We start from the raw sequence: 19786 nt of genomic DNA on the forward strand, positions 1-19786 counted from the left end.
TACATTTCCTGTATAACTAATGACAAGTGATGGGCATATAGGTATTTACTGTGAGAGTAAAAGTGTATTGCTTTACACTAGAGCTAGAGAGGCAGGAAGTGGAGGAAGAAAAGACTACTTACTAATTTCAATATTGTTCATTCTAGAGAATCAATAAACTAGCTACAAAAGAAGGCACCAAGGGTATTTCTTAAGGTATCAGCATAAAGGCAACCATTAGCTGGAAAAGATTGAAGGCAGGAGGAGAAGGAGATGACAGAGGATGAGATGGTTGGATGGCATCACCGACACAATGGACATGGGTTTGGGTGGACCCAGGAGTTGGTGATGGACAGGGAGGCCTGGCGTACTGTGGTTCATGGAGTCGCAAAGAGTTGGACACAACTGAGCAACTGAACTGAACTGATATATATACTTCTTTCTTAATATCAAAAGTATGTCTTTTTAAAAATGGGGGGAATGCAAAGAAAACAGATACTAGAGTTAAAAAAAAATTGTGCTATGTTTTGTGCATGTGTTATCCCATTCAATTTTTATACAACTCTGTTTTATGCCAGCTTTGTAAAGGAGGATGCAGAGAAATTTAGCAGCTTAATTAAGATCATTTCCATAGGAAAGTTACTGAAACTGAGATGTGAGTAGATGTCTGTCACCAGAATCATTTCCACTTCACCATACTTTGTAATAATAATTTTCTTATATCTTGTTAGAATTGTATATATAAATTTCTGTACCATTTAACTAAGGCACATCTGTACCTGTATAATTATACCTTTAAAAAGTCATTTATGAGGGCTAAAAAAAAAAGTGACAGCTAGTGGGAGACCTTATTTATTGGTGTTAAATGAAGCTAAAAAGGTATGAATTAAAACTTCATAGGAATTTGTATGTATCTGTCTTGGACCGTAGATGGACTCTAGGGGAGGCAGTAAAGCTTTTAATAATGTAGGACAAAGACACTGGAGCAATATTTTGCTATAAACCTTATCCTACCACTTACTTTTTGTATAATCTTGGGCAGGATTCTGAATCTATTTTAGCTTAATCTCAAGCTTATCCATAAAATATGAATAATATCTACTTTTTATAGTGTTATTACACAGCCCGCTCCAGTATTCTTGTCTGAAAAATCCCATGGACAGAGGAGACTGGCGGGCTATAGTCCATGGGGTTGCAAAGAGTTGGACATGACTGAGCACACACACACAGACATACATAATTTAATTAGCTAAGCACGATCAGCAAGCCATCTGATAAACCAATATTATTGGTCGTATGTAGGCAAATACATTCAATTCTCTAGAATAACATTTCATTGTGCTTGCCTGAAGATTTTAGGTCACTATCTTAAAAATACACAAATCATCCTTTCAGAATGGCTATCATCAAAAAGACCACAAACAACAAATGTTGGTGAGGATATGGAAAAAAAAGGAAGACTTGTGCACTACTGGTGGAAATGTAAACTGATGAAGTCACTGTGCAGAATAATACAGAGGTACCTCAAAACACTAAAAACAAAATTACCATAAGACCCAGCAATTTCACCCCTAGGCATATATCCAAAGAAAACAAAAACACCAATTAGAAAAGATACATGCATCCCAATGTTCATAGCAGCAGTTTTAAAATTGGCAAGATATGGAAGCAACCTAAGTATCCATCAACAGATCAACAAATAAAAAAGATACAGTATATATATACAAGGGAATACTACTCAGCTATAAAAAGAATGAAATTTTGCCATTTGCAACAACATGGATGAAACTGGAGGGTATTATGCTAAGTGAAGTAAGTGAGAGAAAGACAAATATGGTATCAATTAAGCATGAAATCTAAAAAATAAAGCAGACTATGAATATAACAAAAAAGCAGCAGACTCACAGATATAAAGAACAAACGGGTGGTTACACTAGGGACAGGAAAGTAGGAAGAGGCAAGAAAGGGGTAGGGGATTACAAGGTACAAACAACTATTTATAATGTAAATAAGCTACAAGAATATATTATATAGCACAGGAAATATAGCCAATATTTTATAACTACAAATGGAGTATAATTTATAAAAATACCAAATCACTATTTATACACCTGGAACTAATACAATATTGTAAATCAACTATACCCCAATAAAAAATATTAAAGTCATTATAGTTGAAGCATTAGGCAAGAGTTCCTTTTACTTTCTCCCTCAGAGCTTTGCTTATTTTAAAAGTAAGAAAATATCTGTAACCTGAAGGCATAATATGGGTCTTCTCAGAGCATTTTAATTAGACAATCTGGAGAACAAAAATAAAACCTAATGTATACAATAAAAAAGCCAATAATCATAAAGACTAGCCATATAAGAACATGTGCAAAGAAACCCTGTAAGGGCTTCCCAGGCAGCACAGTGGGTAAAGAATCCACCTGCCAATGCAGGAGACATGGATTTGATCCCTGGGTTGGGAAGATCCCCTAGAGAAGGAAACGGCAACCCACTCCACTGTTCTTGCCAAAAAATTCCATGGACAAAGAAGCCTGGGGGCTACAGTCCATGGGGTTGCAAAGAGTTGGACATGACTGAGCAACTGAGCGTGCGCGCACGCGCACACACACACACACACACCCCCATGCAGAAGAAACCCTAAACACACATAAGTATATTTCATAGCTATAATGGAACCTTTGTTAACAGTTTTTAAATACAGCATAAGAGTTACAATATGTTCTGCTCTGAATCTTATCTGAAGAGCCCTAGTTATTTAAGTATTAAGTGTGGTAGCGCCAATGTGATTCAGTTAACTGAGTGAACCTTAGATGACCTTTTATTAAAGCCACGTATTTGAGGGGAATGTTTGAATAAAGAAGTTAGGGCTAGAAACAATTAGCTGAAGAGGGTTTAATGGAAGAATTGGTCCTACTTAAATAGTAAGTTTTTATTACCAGTTTTCCAATAATTATGAGGAGTGAGTTGTCACACAATGGCACTAAGGCAGGAAGACTATCCCTCCCTCAGTCTCAACTAAAAAGATGTGCTTCAGAGAGGACTTCTGCAATGGCAGAGTGAGGACTTCAGTAAAGTTGCTTTCCCACAAAAAAAAAAAAAAAAAAAACAACAATGAAAAACACTGAGCTGGCAGAGACAGGTCAATAGAGATTATCTAGTTTGAGGTGCGAAAAGAAAGACTGAACACAAAATGAACAGAGTTTCAAAGACCTGTGGGATACAATCAATCACACCAACATACTACACATAATGGGAGTCTCAGGAGAGGAGAAGGAGGAAGAAATAATAGTTGAAGAAATGGCTAAAAACAATTCAAATTTGATGAAAAGTATTAATTTATACAATGAACTCAACTGGAGCTCAGTGGCGCTCCAACTACAATCAAGTCAAAGACATCCATATCTAGAGATATCATAATCAAACTGACAAAAGTTAAAGACAAACGGAAAATTTTCAAAGCAGCAAGGGATAATGTATCACATACATCAGATCCAAATAAGATTAATAACTGACTTGGACAGAAAACCATAGACACCTGAGGATCAATGGGAGGACACCTTTAAAGTGTTGAGGGGAAAAGGCAGTTAGCCAAGAATTCTATATTCAGCCAAACTGTCCTTCAAAAATGAACGAAAAATTACGATATTCCCAGATTAATAGACCTGCCTTACAAGAAATATTAAAGGGAATCCTTCAGGCTGAGCCAAAAGGACACCATATGTAACTTGAATTCATAGAAAGAAAGAAAGAGCATGGGTAAAGGTAACTACATAGGTAAATATCAAAGAATGTAAATGTACTTTTATTTATAACTCTTTCATTTTGTTTTACAAGACAACCACATAAAGCAATAATTACAAAACTGGGTTGATGGATGTACAATGTACAGGCATACTTTGGAGATATTGCAGGTTTGGTTCCAGGCCACCATAATAAAGTGAATTTTGCACTAAAGCAGTCATATGAATTTTTCTGGTTTCCCAATGTATATAAAAGTTATGTTTATATTATAGTCTATTAAATATGCAATCACATTATGTTTTATAAAAACAATGTACATGCCTTAATTTAAATATACTTTATTGCTAAAAATGCTAGCCATCATCTGAGTCTTCAGCAGGTTGTAATCTTTTTGCAATAATAACATCAAAGATCACTGATCACAGATCATCATAAAAATATAACAATGTAAAGGCTGGAAATATTACAAGAATTATCAAAATGTCACACTGAGACATGAAGTAAGAAAATGGTGCTGGTAGACATGCTTGACACAAGGTTGCCACAAACCTTCAATTTGTAAAAAAATGCAATATCTGCAAAGCTCAATAAAATGCCTGCATAAAGATCCAATTTGTATGACAATACCAGCACAGAAGAAGGGGGAGGGAATGGAGGTATACTGGACCAAAGTTTTGTATGCTACTACTATTCAACCAAACTAGCTCGTTTTAAAGTGTAATCCCTAGGGTAAGTATAGTTAAAGAAACTTTATCTCAAAAAATATCTCAAAAAAGTATAGTTAAAGAAACAAGGGAATTAAAATGGTACTCCAGAAAATCTGTTATTTAATACAAAAGCCAATAATGGAGGGGTAGAAGAATGAGAAAGACATAAGACATAGAACAGCAAAATGTTGTTTAGTCGCTAGATTGTGTTCGACTCTGTGACCCCATGGAGCCTGCCAGGCTCCTCTGTCCATAGATTTCCCAGGCAAGAATAATGGAATGGGTTGCCATTTCCTTCTCCAGGGGTTCTTCCCAACCCAAGGATAGAACCCACATCTCCTGCATTGCAGGCTGATTCTTTACCACTGAGCTACCAAGGAAGGCCGAAACAGCAAACGAACGTTAAGTTCTACCTTGCCAGCAATTACGTTAAATATAAATGGATTAAACATCAATCAAAAGCAGAGACTGTCAGAACTGATTAAAAAAAACCACAGGTTTCAACCACATGCTGTTTACAAGAGACACTATTTACTTAGCCACACTGTGTGGCTTGCAGGATCTTTGTTCCCTGACCATTGATTGAAGCTAGGCCCTCAGCAGTGAAACTGAAAAGTCCTAACCATTGGACCAACAAAGAATTCCCAAGAGACACAATTTAGATTAAAAGAAACAAATAGATAAGAAGTAAATGTACAGAAAAGATATATCATGCAAACAGTAACCAAAAGAGAGTTAGACAGTGGCTGTCAAATACTATATATAGTATTTATATAGTGGCTATAAATTTATGTAGTATTTATATAAATTTATATAGTATTTATATATAGTATTTAAATAGAGATTGCAGAATACTATATCAGACAAAATGAATTTTAACACAAAAACTATAAAATGATTATAAACATAATTTATAAGACCCCAAAATACATGAATCAAAAACTGACGTAACAGAAGAGAGAAACAGACAATTCAACTGTAACAGTAGGAAATTTCAATATTTCATTTCCAATAGTGGAGAGAACTAGACAGAAGATCAACAAGGAAATTGAAAACTTAAACAACCAACTAGATCTAAGAGATTTCAACACAACACTCCATCCAATAACAATAGTATACACATTCTTCTCAAGCACACATGAAACATTCTCCATGATAAACTATATGCTAGGCCCAATACATTTAAAAGGATTGAAAATTTCAAAGTATATTCACCAACCACAATGGAATAAAATTATAAATCAATAACAGAAAGAAATACGGGAGCCACAAATATGTAGAAATTAAGGTGAAAGTCGCTCAGTCGTGTCCGACTCTTTGTGACCCCTTGGACTATACAGTCCATGGAATTCTCCAGGCCAGAATACTAGAGTGGGTAGCTTTTCCCTTCTCTAGGAGATCTTCCTAACCCAGGTATCAAACCCAGGTCTCTGGCATGGCAGGGGGACTCTTTACCAGCTGAGCCACCAAGGAAGCCCAAGAATACTGGAGTGGGTAGCCTATCCCTTCTCCAGTGGATCTTCCTGACCCAGGAACTGAACCAGGGTCTCCTGCACTGCAGGCAGATTCTTTACCAGCTGAGCTACTAGGGAAGTCAGTCGTACCTGACTCTTTGTGACCCAATGGACGACAGTCCATGGAATTCTCCAGGCCAGAATACTGGAGTAGGTAGCCTTCTCTTCTCCAAGGGATCTTCCCAATCAAGGGATGGAACCCAGGTCTCCTGCCTTGCAGGTAGACTCTTTACAAGCTGAGCCACAAGGGAAGCCCAGAAACTAAACACATTCCTAAATAACTAATGGGCCAAATAAGTCACAGAGGAAATTAGAAAACATTTTGAAATGAATGAAAATAAAAACACAACATGTCAAAACTTATAGGAAACACATTAAACAAAAACTTACACATTCATACCAGTTCTAGTCACAACAGCCAAAAAGTAGAAACCACCTAACTGTTCATTTATTGATTAATGGATAAATGTGGTATGTCCACACAATGGAATATTATTCAGCCATTAAAAGGAATGACATATTGATACATGGTACAATATTGATGAACCCTGAAAATATTATGTTAAGCATATAAGGTCACATATTACGAGTCCATATATATTAAATATCCAGGACAGGCAAATCCACACACACACAGAGTAGATTAATAGCTGCCAGTGGTTGGGAGGTAGGGGGTGGGTAAAGAATGGGAACTGACTGTTAATGACAAGGGTGTTTCCATATGGGGTGATGAAAAGAGTGTGAATGATGAAAAGGTAATGACAAAGTGGCTACTACACTAGGTAACAGTGATAACTGCATAGCATTATGAATGTACTTAATGCTATGGAATATACTTTAAAACAGTTTAAAAGGTAAATGTTAAGTGTAATTTACAGTAAAAAAAAAAAATGAAAAGCAGTACTTTGGGAAAAGGAAATGTTAAGAAAATGTATTAAAAATCTAGTACTTTAAATAGACACTCAAATCTAAAACAGAGTTCCATGATTTCAGAAGAACAGCATAAATGTAAAAATTGTCAACATAAAATTATGGTCCATACTTGTATGTGAGGCCAAGAGGCCTCAAGTGTGGGTTCATCCTCTTCTGGATCAAAATCCGGATTATCACTTGGAGGAAGAGTTCGGAAGATGTTAGCACTGATCTGTAAAGAAAAATACATTTAGACTTCTATTCTGTTGTTCAGTTAAATTTAAAAATGCAAAATGAAATATTTTAAAGATAACATTAAGAAAAAAGTTGTGACTGTAAGTTTAACTGAAAACCTATAAACCTCTTCAAGATATGAAGGCAGCCATTTCTTTCTTTTCTCTACCCCGTAACTCTGATCTCTACAGACATCAAATTTCATACAGACTACCTCCAGATTCTGCTTCCTTAAATTACAAATTTTTGTTTTTCAAAGTTCTGCTTTAAAAAAAAAAAAGTGGAGGGGAGGAAATTGGGGGAGGGGAGCATAAAGTTCCTAACTCTCCCTATCCCTAACTTATTCATCTTTCCACAATTTCTCCTATACTTTAACCCAGACTTTTACTTACCTTATAACTCAAAAGCGTTTGGTAAATATCTCTATTCTTATACACACTCCACAGGATGGGGGTATAACATTTTCACAGCCATTACAGACGTAGTTTATAATACCCCATGATGCTTTGATTTAGATGATTTGATTTCATTTACTCTGAGCCTTTTAAAAAATACTGATCTCTCTGAAATAAGGGTATGCTTTGAAACTCTTCATTTTAGATTATAACTCATCTCTCACATTGTCTTAGTACCAAAGTACGCTACAATCCTTCTTCTCTAGTAAAGAATAGATTATGAGCCCAACTCAAAATTCTCTGAAGAATGATGAACAGACTGATAGACCAAATGGTTCAGTAAACACGTAAAGCCCTAACACTTGAGGCATCAGTCACTTAAGATAAATTATTTGGGGAATAGGATGAGACAAGTGTTGTTTGGTGGTGTAAGCAAATTCACAATGATTCTTATGAAGTGGCATCTTCAGTTCAGTTCAGTCGCTCAGTCATGTCCAACTCTTTGCGAACCCATGAACCACAGCACGCCAGGCCTCCCTGTCCATCACCAACTCCCGGAGTCCACCCAAACCCATGTCCATTGAGTTGGTGATGCCACCAACCACCTCATCCTCTGTCGTCCCCTTCTCACGCCCTCAATCATTCCCAGCATCAGAGTCTTTTCCAATGAGTCAGCTCTTTGCATCAGGTGGCCAAAGTATTGGAGTTTCAGCTTCAAAATCAGCCCTACAAATGAACACCCAGGACTGATCTCCTTTAGGATGGACTGGTTGGATCTCCTTGCAGTCCAAGGGACTCTCAAGAGTCTTCTCCAACACCACAGTTCAAAACCATCAATTCTTCGGTGCTCAGTTTTCTTTATAGTCCAACTCTCACATCTATACATGACCACTGGAAAAACCATAGCCTTAACTAGACAGACCTTTGTTGACAAAGTAATGTCTCTGCTTTTTAATATGCTGTCTAGGTTGGTCATAACTTTCCTTCCAAGGAGTAAGCGTCTTTTAATTTCATTGCTGCAATCACCATCTGCAGTGATTCTGGAGCCCAGAAAAATAAAGTCATCTATGGTATGCCAAATAACTGTTAACTGTCAATTACTTTAACTATAAGGGGCTTCCCCAGTGGCTCAGCAGCAAAGAATATGCCTGCAAAGCATATTCACACGGAGACACACGAGATGTGGGTTCTATCTCTGGGTTGGGAAGATACCCTGGAGTGGGGCATGGAAACCATTCCAGTATTCTTGCCTGGAGAATCCCATGGGTAGAGGAGCCTGGCAGGCTACAGTCTACAGGGTTGCAAAGAGTTGGACACAACTAAACTGACTTAGCATGCACACACACACAACCGTAAGACTTAGAAAGTAAAAATCTAAAATTTGATTTTCTAAAACTCAAAACCTGTATATGGGGAAGAGCCAATAGACAATTTAATAAATATCAATTTCACAAGTGGCAGAAAGTCATAGCTAGAACTCAAAAAGGGAATACATCCCAAAGAAGGGCATAATTTGCCTTTGAAATCATACATTATTGTTTGTAGTAAAAGAAAAAGTAAACCTTGTAGCCACCAATAAAATTAACTGTATATTGCAAATACACCAAAAAGCTTTAAACAACTGAGTGAGTGAGTAGGCTTCTTAACTAGAAATGAAGTACCCAGAAGTTAAAAGAAATTTTTTTAAAAGACAAAAAAAAAAAAACAAAACACACACACACCTTTATGCTTGAGAAAACAAATTAAATCCCAGAATTTATTAACATACGGCAAATTACAGAATAATTTGACTCAAATATGTTAGTATAGTTTATTTTGTTGTTGTTCAGTAGCTAAGTCGTGTCTGACTCTTTGCAACCCCATGGAATGCAGCACACCAGGCTTCTCTGTCCTTCATCTCCTGGAGCTTGCTCAAACTCATGTCCATTAGTGATGCCATCCAACCATCTCATCCTCTGTCACCCCTTTCTTCTTGTCCTTAATCTTTCCCAGGATCAGGGTCTTTTCCAATAAGTCAGCTCTTTGCATCAGGTGGCCAAAGTATTGGAGCTTCAGCATGATTTCCTATAGCATTGACTGGTTCGATCTCTGTGCTGTCCAAGGGAACACATGAACACCCATGGCTGATTCATGTCAATGTACTGTAAAAACCACTACAGTATTGTAAAGTAATTAGCCTCCAATTAAAATAAATAAATAAATAAAGAGTCTCCTCCAACACCACAGTTCAAAAGCATCAATTTTTTGACACTCAGCACTTTTTATGGTCCAACTCTCACATCCACACATGACTACTGGAAAAACTACAGCTTTGACTAGACGAACGTTTGTTGGCAAAGTAATGTGTCTGCTTTTCAACATGCTGTCTAGGTAGGTCATAGTTTTTCTTCCAAAGAGCAAGCATCCTTCAATTTCAGGCTGCAGTCACCATCTGCAGTGATTTTGGAACCCAAGAAAATAAAGTCTGTCACTGTTTGCATTGTTTCCCCATCTATTTGCCATGAAGTGATATGAGCAGATGCCATGATCTTAGTTTTTTAAATGTTGAGTTTTAAGCCAGCTTTTTCACTTTCCTCTTTCACCTTCATCAAGAGGCTCATTAGTTGCTCTTCACTTTCTGCCATTAAAGTCGTATTATCTGCATATATGAAATTGTTGATTTTTCTCTCCGCAATCTTGATTCCAGCTTGTGATTCATCTAGCCCAGCATTTCATATGAAGTACTTTGCATGTAAGTTAAATAAGCAGGGGGACAACATACAGCCTTGATGTACTCCTTTCCCAATTTTGAACCAGTCTGTTGTTCCATATCCAGTTCTAACAACTGCTTCTTGACCTGCATACAGGTTTCTCTGGAGGTGGGTAATATGGTCTGGGATTCCCATTTCATTAAGAATATTCCACAGTTTGTTGTGATTCATGTAGTCAAAGGCTTTGGCACAGTCAATGAAGCAGAAGTAGATTATTTTTGGAATTCCCTTACTTTTTCTATGACCCAGCATATGCTGGCAAAACACCCTCTTCCAACAACATAAGAGATGACTCTACACATTGACATTACCAGATGGCCAGTATTGAAATCAGACTGCTTATATTCTTTGCAGCCGAAGACAGAGAAGTTCTATATGGTCAGCAAAAACAAGATTTGGACCTGACTGTGGCTCAGATCTTCAGCTCCTTACTGCAAAATTTAGGCTCAAATTGAAGAAAGTAGGGAAAACCACTAGGCCATTCAAGTACGACCTAAATCAAATCCCTTGTGATTATACAGTAGCGGTAATGAATAGATGCAAGGGACTAGATCTGGTAGACAGACTACCCAAAGAACTATGGATGGAAGTTTGTAACACTGTACAGGAGGTGATGACCAAAACCATCCCCAAGAAAAAGAAATGCCAGAAGACAAAGTGGTTGTCTGAGGAGGCCTAACAAATAGCTGAGAAAAGAAGAGAAGCAAAAGGCAAAGGAGAAAAGGAAAGATATACCCAACTGAATGCAGAGTTCCAGAGAATATCAAGTAGAGATAAGAAAGCCTTCTTAAGTGACCAATGCAAAGAGTATACTTTAGTTTAGATCATACTTGCTATAACCTTCTGTGTGTTAGTAGCTCAGTCATATCTGACTCTTTTGAAATTTTTTATAACCAACACAAGTTTAAACTGTGTGCCTGGTGACTCTAATTATTCCAAATGAATTTTTTATATTTTGTTATGCACTAAAATACAAAAATCATATGTCCTAAACAAATTTCTACAGTTTGAAGAATATGGTTAAATAATTCATAAATAGTACCCTAAACAATCTTTCTTCAATACTTTTTTTTTTCACATCAGATATTTCAAATGTTTGTTTATATCATTTAACTTAAGGGTCCTGAGTTTTGATTACAATTCAGTGCTACAGAATCTACATGTATGATATCAAAATGTCCTAAATAAGAGTGGTTTAGATTTGACTCCCTTATCTACTTCTGAGATATGGAGAGCCCCATATTTTTTCACTAGTCTTTTCTTCCCCCTTTAGATCTTCTTTCTCCATTCAGCTGCATGACATTAATTACCAACCCATATAATCTTGAGCTTACGTCTTTCTCCTAAGCCCTATATCCACACTCTCCAATGTGGTAGCCACCAGTCATTGTGGCTACTGAATTTCCAAACTATTATAAAGCAATGACAGCATCACTGGAATGTATCTTTCAAATGGATCATTTTAAAAAAACATTCTTTTGAGTACATCAACTATCGTACATTTATTAAAAATCAATCTCATGAAATTATAATTACACCTCAGATCTTACTTGAATTTATATAAATCTGAGGAACTTAAAGTCTAGAAGCTTACCATTTTTACTATATCAGAATACGCTGATTCAACAATTACACCACGATTAGTTGAAACATACTCAACCAGTTCATTCAATGTTGCTCTTTTAATTTCTTTGCTCTTCAAGTCTGAAACAGAGTCCATGAAATCAAACAGTATGCAACACTGCTGCAACTTCTGACAGAAAAGCTCTTGCTGTTCATTTGAGGTGGCATCTATAAATAAAAATAAAGAGAAACTTAGAAATGACCTACTCAGAAGTTACCTTCATATGTTTACTATTGTGTAGAAACTATTCACATACATAAAGTAAAATTTCTCTCACAAGCCTACTGAGAAATTTACCATATAATCCCATTATTCATGCCAGGAATAAAATTTTACGTTCCTCCTCTCTCACTACCCATAATAAATCATTAAATATTATTGATTCCATTTCTTTATCTGGAATCTGTCCTCTTCTTGTCACTCCCTCTGCCACTTTAATGACTCACACATTCATCATTTAGACTATAGCTGTGACATCCTAGGGCTTCCCACATGACGTGGTGATAATCTGCCAGCCAACACAGGAGACTCAAGAGACACAGGTTCAATCCCTGGGTTGAGAAGATCTCCTGGAGTAGGAAATGGCAACCCATTCCAGTATTCTTGCCTGGAAAATTTCATGGACAGAAGAGCCTGGCGGGCTACAGTCCATGGGGTCGCAAGAGAGTCAGACATGACTTAGAGACTAAACAACCACCATCACCACCACCTACTAGTGCCCTACTCCAAGGGGTCTTTCCAACTCAGAGAAGGTTCCTCAAGGGCAAGGATCATTCATTGAGCAGGCTTTCTTTTTCATCTCTTTTACTACTAACATGGGATATATAGAGGGTTTCCCAGGTTGACTCAGTGCTGAAGAATCCACTGGCCAATGCAGGATTCTCGAGTTGAATCCCTGGGTCAGGAAGATCCCCTGGAGGAGTAAATAGCAACCCACTCTAGTATTCTTGTCTGGGAAATCCCATGGACAGAGAAGCCTAGTGGGCTAAAGTCCATGGGGTTCTCTTACATAACAGGCTAGTAGCCTACCGCTAACATGTCAGAAGACACAATATGATCTTCAAGACTAGCAAATAGTAGATTCAGGAACATGTTACATATAAAAAGGAAGTTTCTTTTTCTGGGCACCTATCTCTTCAACCTCCTCTCAGAAGAAATTCATGTTTTTCATAGCTTCTCCATTCAGTAATGTGCTACTTAGTCTAAAGACTTCTTTCAAGTTGCTTTCTCCTCCAGAATTATGTCCCAGCATTACCTAATATTTGGATGGGAGAGGTCACCTTTGGATTTTACCAAACATTAGATGTATTTAGAAAGAAGTTAACATTTCAACTTGTTTGGACTGAGTTAAAATAGAAATGTCCAGTCCTCAAATTTTTGTAGGTACTGGGGAATAGAAAAATCTTTTCTTACCTAAACCCCTCCTATAAGTACATGTTCTATGGAGAGTCTGCGTGCTACATAACAAAACATTAGCACTTCCTTCATGCCAAATACAATTCTAAGTGTTTCCTATGTCTATTTATTTAACTTTTAAAGCAGTCCTTTGAGGCTAGTTTTGAAAGTTAGAGATGATTTCCTGTCTTCAAGAGCTTAGAAGCAAGTTGAAAAGGCAAGATATAAAACCTTAAAAAATAATGCTATCAGGCAACAAACAAATGTAAAAGATATTGCTGTTTACCACACATATATACACACATATACACACCCACACAATCTATTTTCTATATAACCTGGAGTCAAAAAGAATTTGAGAGTGCTTGCAAGATTAAATATAAACAGAACAATTAAAAATAAAATCAGGATTAATTAAAAGGAGGAAAGCTATACAAGGTATTTGACTGCTGTATTTAAGCACTTTGTGTTGAGTCTCTTGGAAGCCAAGGTAAAACAATGGTGGAAGAGTTGATCAGATTGTAAAAGGTTTAAGTGAGAGAAGAGAGGATGCTCCTGTCGTCTACTGTTGGTTGGCCTACTTCTAGGTTCAAGACATGTAACATTTTTACATCGGTCAAAAACATTTTTATAATGGTTATCCTAGTAAGAAAAGATCAATGTTTACATCATTCAAAAATTAGAAAATATTTTGCACTTGCAGATGTTTAATATAGCCTAAGTCTTAGGGATCTTTCTGAAACATCAATTTTCAGAATTTTCTCATAAGAAAAAGAGACAAAAAATTTATTTCAATAAGCGGAAAAAATAAGACGACAGCCTGGCTGTATTTCATAAATATGAGTAAAAAGTAATTTGTGAGAAAAAGAATGTATAATAATTTTGTTCACTAAATGTAAAAAGTACTGACAGTGTCTACATTGATCATGTTATACTTCAGTTTCCCTATTACAAGCATGCTTGCAAATGAAGCATACTCAGTGGTGTTTCAATATGGCAATGTCTTAATTTCAGGTGGTAAGGTCACATATTGTTTTTACTTGAGTATTTTTACTAGGCCAATGTAATAGACTTGAAATATCAATATAGTCATACTTATTGTCATTGCTTCAAAATACCTCTGATATTGTTATCAATATCAGAGGTAAGGATATTGTGCTCTTTTAAAAAATATTATTAAATCCCCAATATAAGAAGCTCTTCATGTAAATTATTAGAGATACAAGAAAAGCTACATGATCAAGGAATCATCTAAAAATCAGGTATGTCTTGCAAAACACATAATTAGTTTAAATTTGGCTGAAAGATGAATTTTTAAAAAACTTAACTGTATTCTATTTTATTATGACTGAAACTTGATCCCACTAAAAAATTCTCACCGCTACTGAGATCCTTGCATGGCCTTAGGTAGACACAGAATCAAGGGTCACAACCAGAATTTAAAAACAAATATAAAATATCAGCATATTGTATGTAAGAGTGTTATTTTATGAAACACTATATGAGAACTGAGCTGTAAAGTAAAATGTGTTTTTTATTACAGTTTTCAGTCAAGAAACAAATTGAAAACCACAGCTCTACAATATGTAAAGTATTAATACTATAAGACCTCACACTACATAGTATGCCCAAGATCACAAAGAATGCTTGAAAAGAAACTGGGATTCAAATTACCTAGAATGAAAAGAGAGTAAGTATAAGACTACTGTCTTTGAAATATCAAGTGTTCCTTTAACAGCTATCTTCTACATCTTCACCCACTTAGCGATCACAATGCATATTACTTAAAAATGGCAAATTTGTTTATCTCCTTCCCTTTACTGTAAATGATTAGGCCAGAGACAGAGAGAGAGAGAAATTCACAATATCAAAGAGAATAGAAGAATGGTCCCCTATGCAACAGACTTAGTCAAATTTCTAGAAAATTTAAAGTATATGAAGTGGTAAGTGACAAAACTAAAAGAGAGGAAGTCACATCCTAGAATAAACAGAAAAAGGGATTACAGGTGAGGTTCCTACAGAACTCCAGATCAGAAAAGCCAGGTGAAATAGAGGATGGGAACTGAACTGAAAATGGGGGGGGGGGGGGGGGCGGCAGTATATAAAGCTGTTATGTGCTAAACAGTTTACTACCCCATTCCAAAAGACAGTCATTCATGCTCCAGGAAAAAACAAAAAGACCCGCTGCCACCAAAAAAAAAGCAAACACAAAGAAAAACCAAACTTGGAAAGTTGCTCCTAAAGAAACCAAACAGTCCCAGAGAAATATTCATACATTTTAGCTTTTAACTAGTTCCCTGCCCAATTACTGTAAACAAAACTAGACCATTAATAAATCCCACCCAACTTCTAAAGTCATTTTTTTGTTCACTCATACATATCAATAGATTATAAAGAATCACCAGATATTCAAGGAAAAGACCTTAACATGAAAGAAAACTAAATAAACAGAAAAAAAAAAATCACAAAACCAAAACAAAGGGATAATTTAGCTAACACTGAAATTTCAGATGCCCAGGTAAAAAGACTAAAAGCCTTCAAATTAAAAAAAGTCACTCACAAAAGAACCAGAGGCAGATCTCCACCAGATTTCTTACCAGCAAGGAAGAAGCCAGCATATGATGGGACTCTGCCATTAGAATTCTTATGCCAATCTAGAGCGCTGTAATTAGCCAAGTATCAACAAGGTATACAGGTTCAAAAACGGCGCTTTCAGACATGCAACTCCTTGGAAAACTTAGCACCCTCAAACAACCTTTCACAGGAAATTCTGAGGACATGACACAGCAATAGGGAGAGAGGGAAAGGAATGGAATCCAGGAATTACGGAAACTCAAGAAAAGCAGACCTACTGCTGGTGGGAATGCAAACTAGTGCAGCCGCTATGGAGAACAGTGTGGAGATTTCTTAAAAAACTGGAATTAGAACTGCCATATGACCCAGCAATCCCACCTCTGGGCATACACACCGAGGAAACCAGATCTGAAAGAGACACGTGCACCCCAATGTTCATCGCAGCACTGTTTATAATAGCCAGGACATGGAAGCAACCTAGATGCCCATCAGCAGATGAATGGATAAGGAAGCTGTGGTACATATACACCATGGAATATTACTCAGCCATTAAAAAGAATTCATTTGAATCAGTTCTAATGAGATGGATGAAACTGGAGCCCATTATACAGAATGAAGGAAGCCAGAAAGATAAAGACCATTACAGTATACTAACGCATGTATATGGAATTTAGGAAGATGGTAACAATAACCCTATATGCAAAACAGAAAGAGAGACACAGATGTACAGAACAGAATTTTGGACTCTGTGGGAGAAGGCGACGGTGGGATGTTTAGAGAGAACCCCATCGAAACATGTATATTATCAAGGGTGAAACAGATCACCAGCCCAGGCTGGATGCATGAGACAAGTGCTCGGGCCTGGTGCACTGGGAAGACCCAGAGGAATCGGGTGGAGAGGGAGGTGGGAGGGGGGATCGGGATGGGGAATACATGTAAATCCATGGCTGATTCATGTCAATGTATGACAAAAACCACTACAATATTGTAAAGTAATTAGCCTCCAACTAATAAAAATAAATGGAAAAAAATTTAATCCAGTCCTGATCTCTAAAATACTTTTATATGTCAAATACCTAAGATATTATTCAAAGATAGTAAAAGTTTAAAGATCAATTACAGTTTAACGATCATATACACATAATAATCACATAAACTTCATTCCACCATAAATGTATGTTTACAACAGATGCTTAGAATATTCTTGTTTTGTCTTTATGTTGCCTATACTAATTTAGCATACTAAATTGGAAATTTTCATGGAACATGTAAATGAAAATTAAAAACCATCATGTAAGAGTTAATAATAAGAACACAGGCAAAACATTCTCTGACATAGATAGAGAAATACTGTATGACATTCCTTATATATAGAATCTAAAAAGAAATGATACAGTTGAATTTACAGAACAGAGAAAGACCTACAGACTTGGAGAATGAACTTATTGTTGCTGGAGGGAATGGATAGTAAGGGAGTTTGGGAAGGACAGGTACACACTGCTACATTTAAAATGGATAACCAACAAGGACCTAAGTTATATAGTACATGGAACTCTGCTCAACATTATGTGGCAGCCTGGATGGGAGGGGAGTTTGGGGGAGAATGGATGCATACATAAGTATGGCTGAGTTCCTTCCTTGTTCACTTGAAACTATCACAACACTCTTTGTTAACCAGCTATATCACAATAGAAAATAAACAGTTTTAAAAAAATTCTCTGACAGAAATTTTATTGGGGCTTTCCTGGTGGCTCAAACTGTAAAGAATCTGCCTGTAATGCAGGAGACTGGGGTTTGATCCCTGGGTTGGGAAGATCCCTTGGAGAAGGAAATGGCAATCCACTCCAGTATTCTTGCCTAGAGAAGCCTAGCAGGCTACAGTCCACAGGATCGCGAAGAGTCAGACATGACTGAGCAACTAACTTTCTTTTCTTTTCTGACAAAAATAATATCAGTGATTGATCAGTCTCCCAAAGCAACCGAAATAAAAGCAAAAACAAATAGGACCTAATCAAGCTTATAAGCTTTTGCACAGCAAAGGAAACCATAAACAAAATGAAAAGACAGTCCATGGAGTGGGAGAAAATATTTGCAAATGATGCAACCAACAAGGGTTTAATTTCTAAAATAAACAAATATTAAACCAACAGCTTCTATAATTCAGTAACAAAAAAACAACCCAACTGGAAAATGGGCAGGAGACCTAAGTAGACTTTTCTCCAAAGACATACAGATGGCCTAAAGGCACATGAAATGATGTTCCTCATCACTAATTATTAGAGAAATGCAAATCAAAACTACAATGAGGTACCACCTCACACAGGTCAGAATGGCCATCATCAAAAAGTCCAAATAATAAATGTAGGAGGGGGTGTGGAGAAAAGGGAACCCTCTTACGCTGTTGATGGGAATGTAAATTGGTGCAGCTGCTATGGAAAACAGTATGGAGTTTCCTCAAAAAACTAGAATTGCCATATGATCCAGCAATCTCCCTGCTGGGTATATACCCAGACAAAAGTTTAATTTGAAAAGATACATGCACACCTATGTTCATATAGCAGCATTATTTACAATAGCCAAGACATGGAAACAATCAAAATTGCCCATCAACAGATGAATGGGTAAAGCAGCTGTAGTATTTTATATATACACACACATGCACGTGTGCACGCGCGCACGCACACACACACACACACACACAATGGAATATTATTCAGCCATAAAAAGAATGAAATAATCCCATTTGAAGCAACATGGATGTACCCAGAGATTACTGTACTAAATGAAGTACATTAGAAACAGAAAGACAAGTATCCTATGATAACACTCACATGTGGGATCTAGAATATGAAACAAATGAACATATTAAATGAAACAGGCTATAGATAAAGAGAACAGACTTGTAGTTGCCAAGGGGAAGGGGAGAGTGGGGAGGGGAAGGATTGGGAGTTTGAGATTAGCAGATGCAAACTATTATATATAGGATGGATAAACTACAAGGTCATGCTGTATAGCACAGAGAACTATAATCAATATTCTGTGATAAACCATAATCAGTTTCAGTTCAGTCACTCAGTCGAGTCTGACTCTTCATGACCCCATGGACTGCAGCACGCCAGGCCTCCCTGTCCATCGCCAACTCCTGGAGCTTACTTAAACTCATGTCCATCGAGTCAGTGATGCCATCCAACCATCTCATCCTCTGTCATTCCCTTCTTCTCCCACCTTCAATCTTTCCCAGCATCAGGGTCTTTTCTAGTGAGTCAGTTCTTTGCATCAGGTGGCCAAAGTATTGGAGTTTCAGCTTCAACATCAGTCCTTCCAATGAATATTCAGGACCGATTTCCTTTAGGATAGACTGGTTGGATCTCCTTGCAGTCCAAGGGACTCTCAAGAGTCTTCTCCAACACCACAGTTCAAAAGCATCAATTCTTCGGCACTCAGCTTTCTTTATAGTCCAACTCTTACATTCATACATGACCACTGGAAAAACCATAGCCTTGACTAGACGGACCTTTGTTGGCAAAGTAATGTCTCCGCTTTTTAATATGCTGTCTAGGTTGATCACAGCCCGTAATATTAATGATAATATATAATATTATCCATAATATTAAACCATAATATTAAAGTTAATATATATATATACATGTATGACTAAATCACTTTGCCATACAGCAGAAATTAACACATTGCAAAAAAACTATACTTCAATAACATTTTTCTTAAAAGAGATGATAATAATGGTTTATTAAAATGGCTATGTAAGGCTGGTTTTAAGAACAGTTTACTGAATAAAAATAATTACACTCAGAACAGTATTATAGCTTGGAGTTTTCCCTTGTCATATGGTTTTACTGGTACTGTCTTAAATGACTATTATCAGAAAACCTAGTCTACATTCATTTCTTTCAAGACCTCAAATACCGAGAACATTGAAATCTTAAAATATTCA

The 19786-nt window shown here is 36.7% G+C and overlaps 1 protein-coding gene across 2 annotated transcripts in view; it reads right to left on the reverse strand.

The window, feature by feature from the left end:
* The window catches only part of PPP2R5A (protein phosphatase 2 regulatory subunit B'alpha), a 98088-nt gene that overhangs the window by 25739 nt on the left and 52563 nt on the right, over positions 1–19786 (reverse strand). For both annotated transcript variants that reach the window (XM_043924434.1, XM_043924433.1), the window contains exons 2-3: positions 11836–12032; positions 6993–7094 (exon numbers count right to left, since the gene is read on the reverse strand). In XM_043924434.1, the coding sequence (XP_043780369.1) occupies positions 6993–7094; positions 11836–11961 (228 nt within the window). In that variant the 5' untranslated portion in view covers positions 11962–12032. The remainder of the gene's footprint in view (positions 1–6992; positions 7095–11835; positions 12033–19786) is intronic.

The sequence above is a fragment of the Cervus elaphus genome, chromosome 14 (genome assembly GCF_910594005.1).
Source record: "Cervus elaphus chromosome 14, mCerEla1.1, whole genome shotgun sequence".
In the NCBI taxonomy this organism is placed as follows: domain Eukaryota; kingdom Metazoa; phylum Chordata; class Mammalia; order Artiodactyla; family Cervidae; genus Cervus; species Cervus elaphus.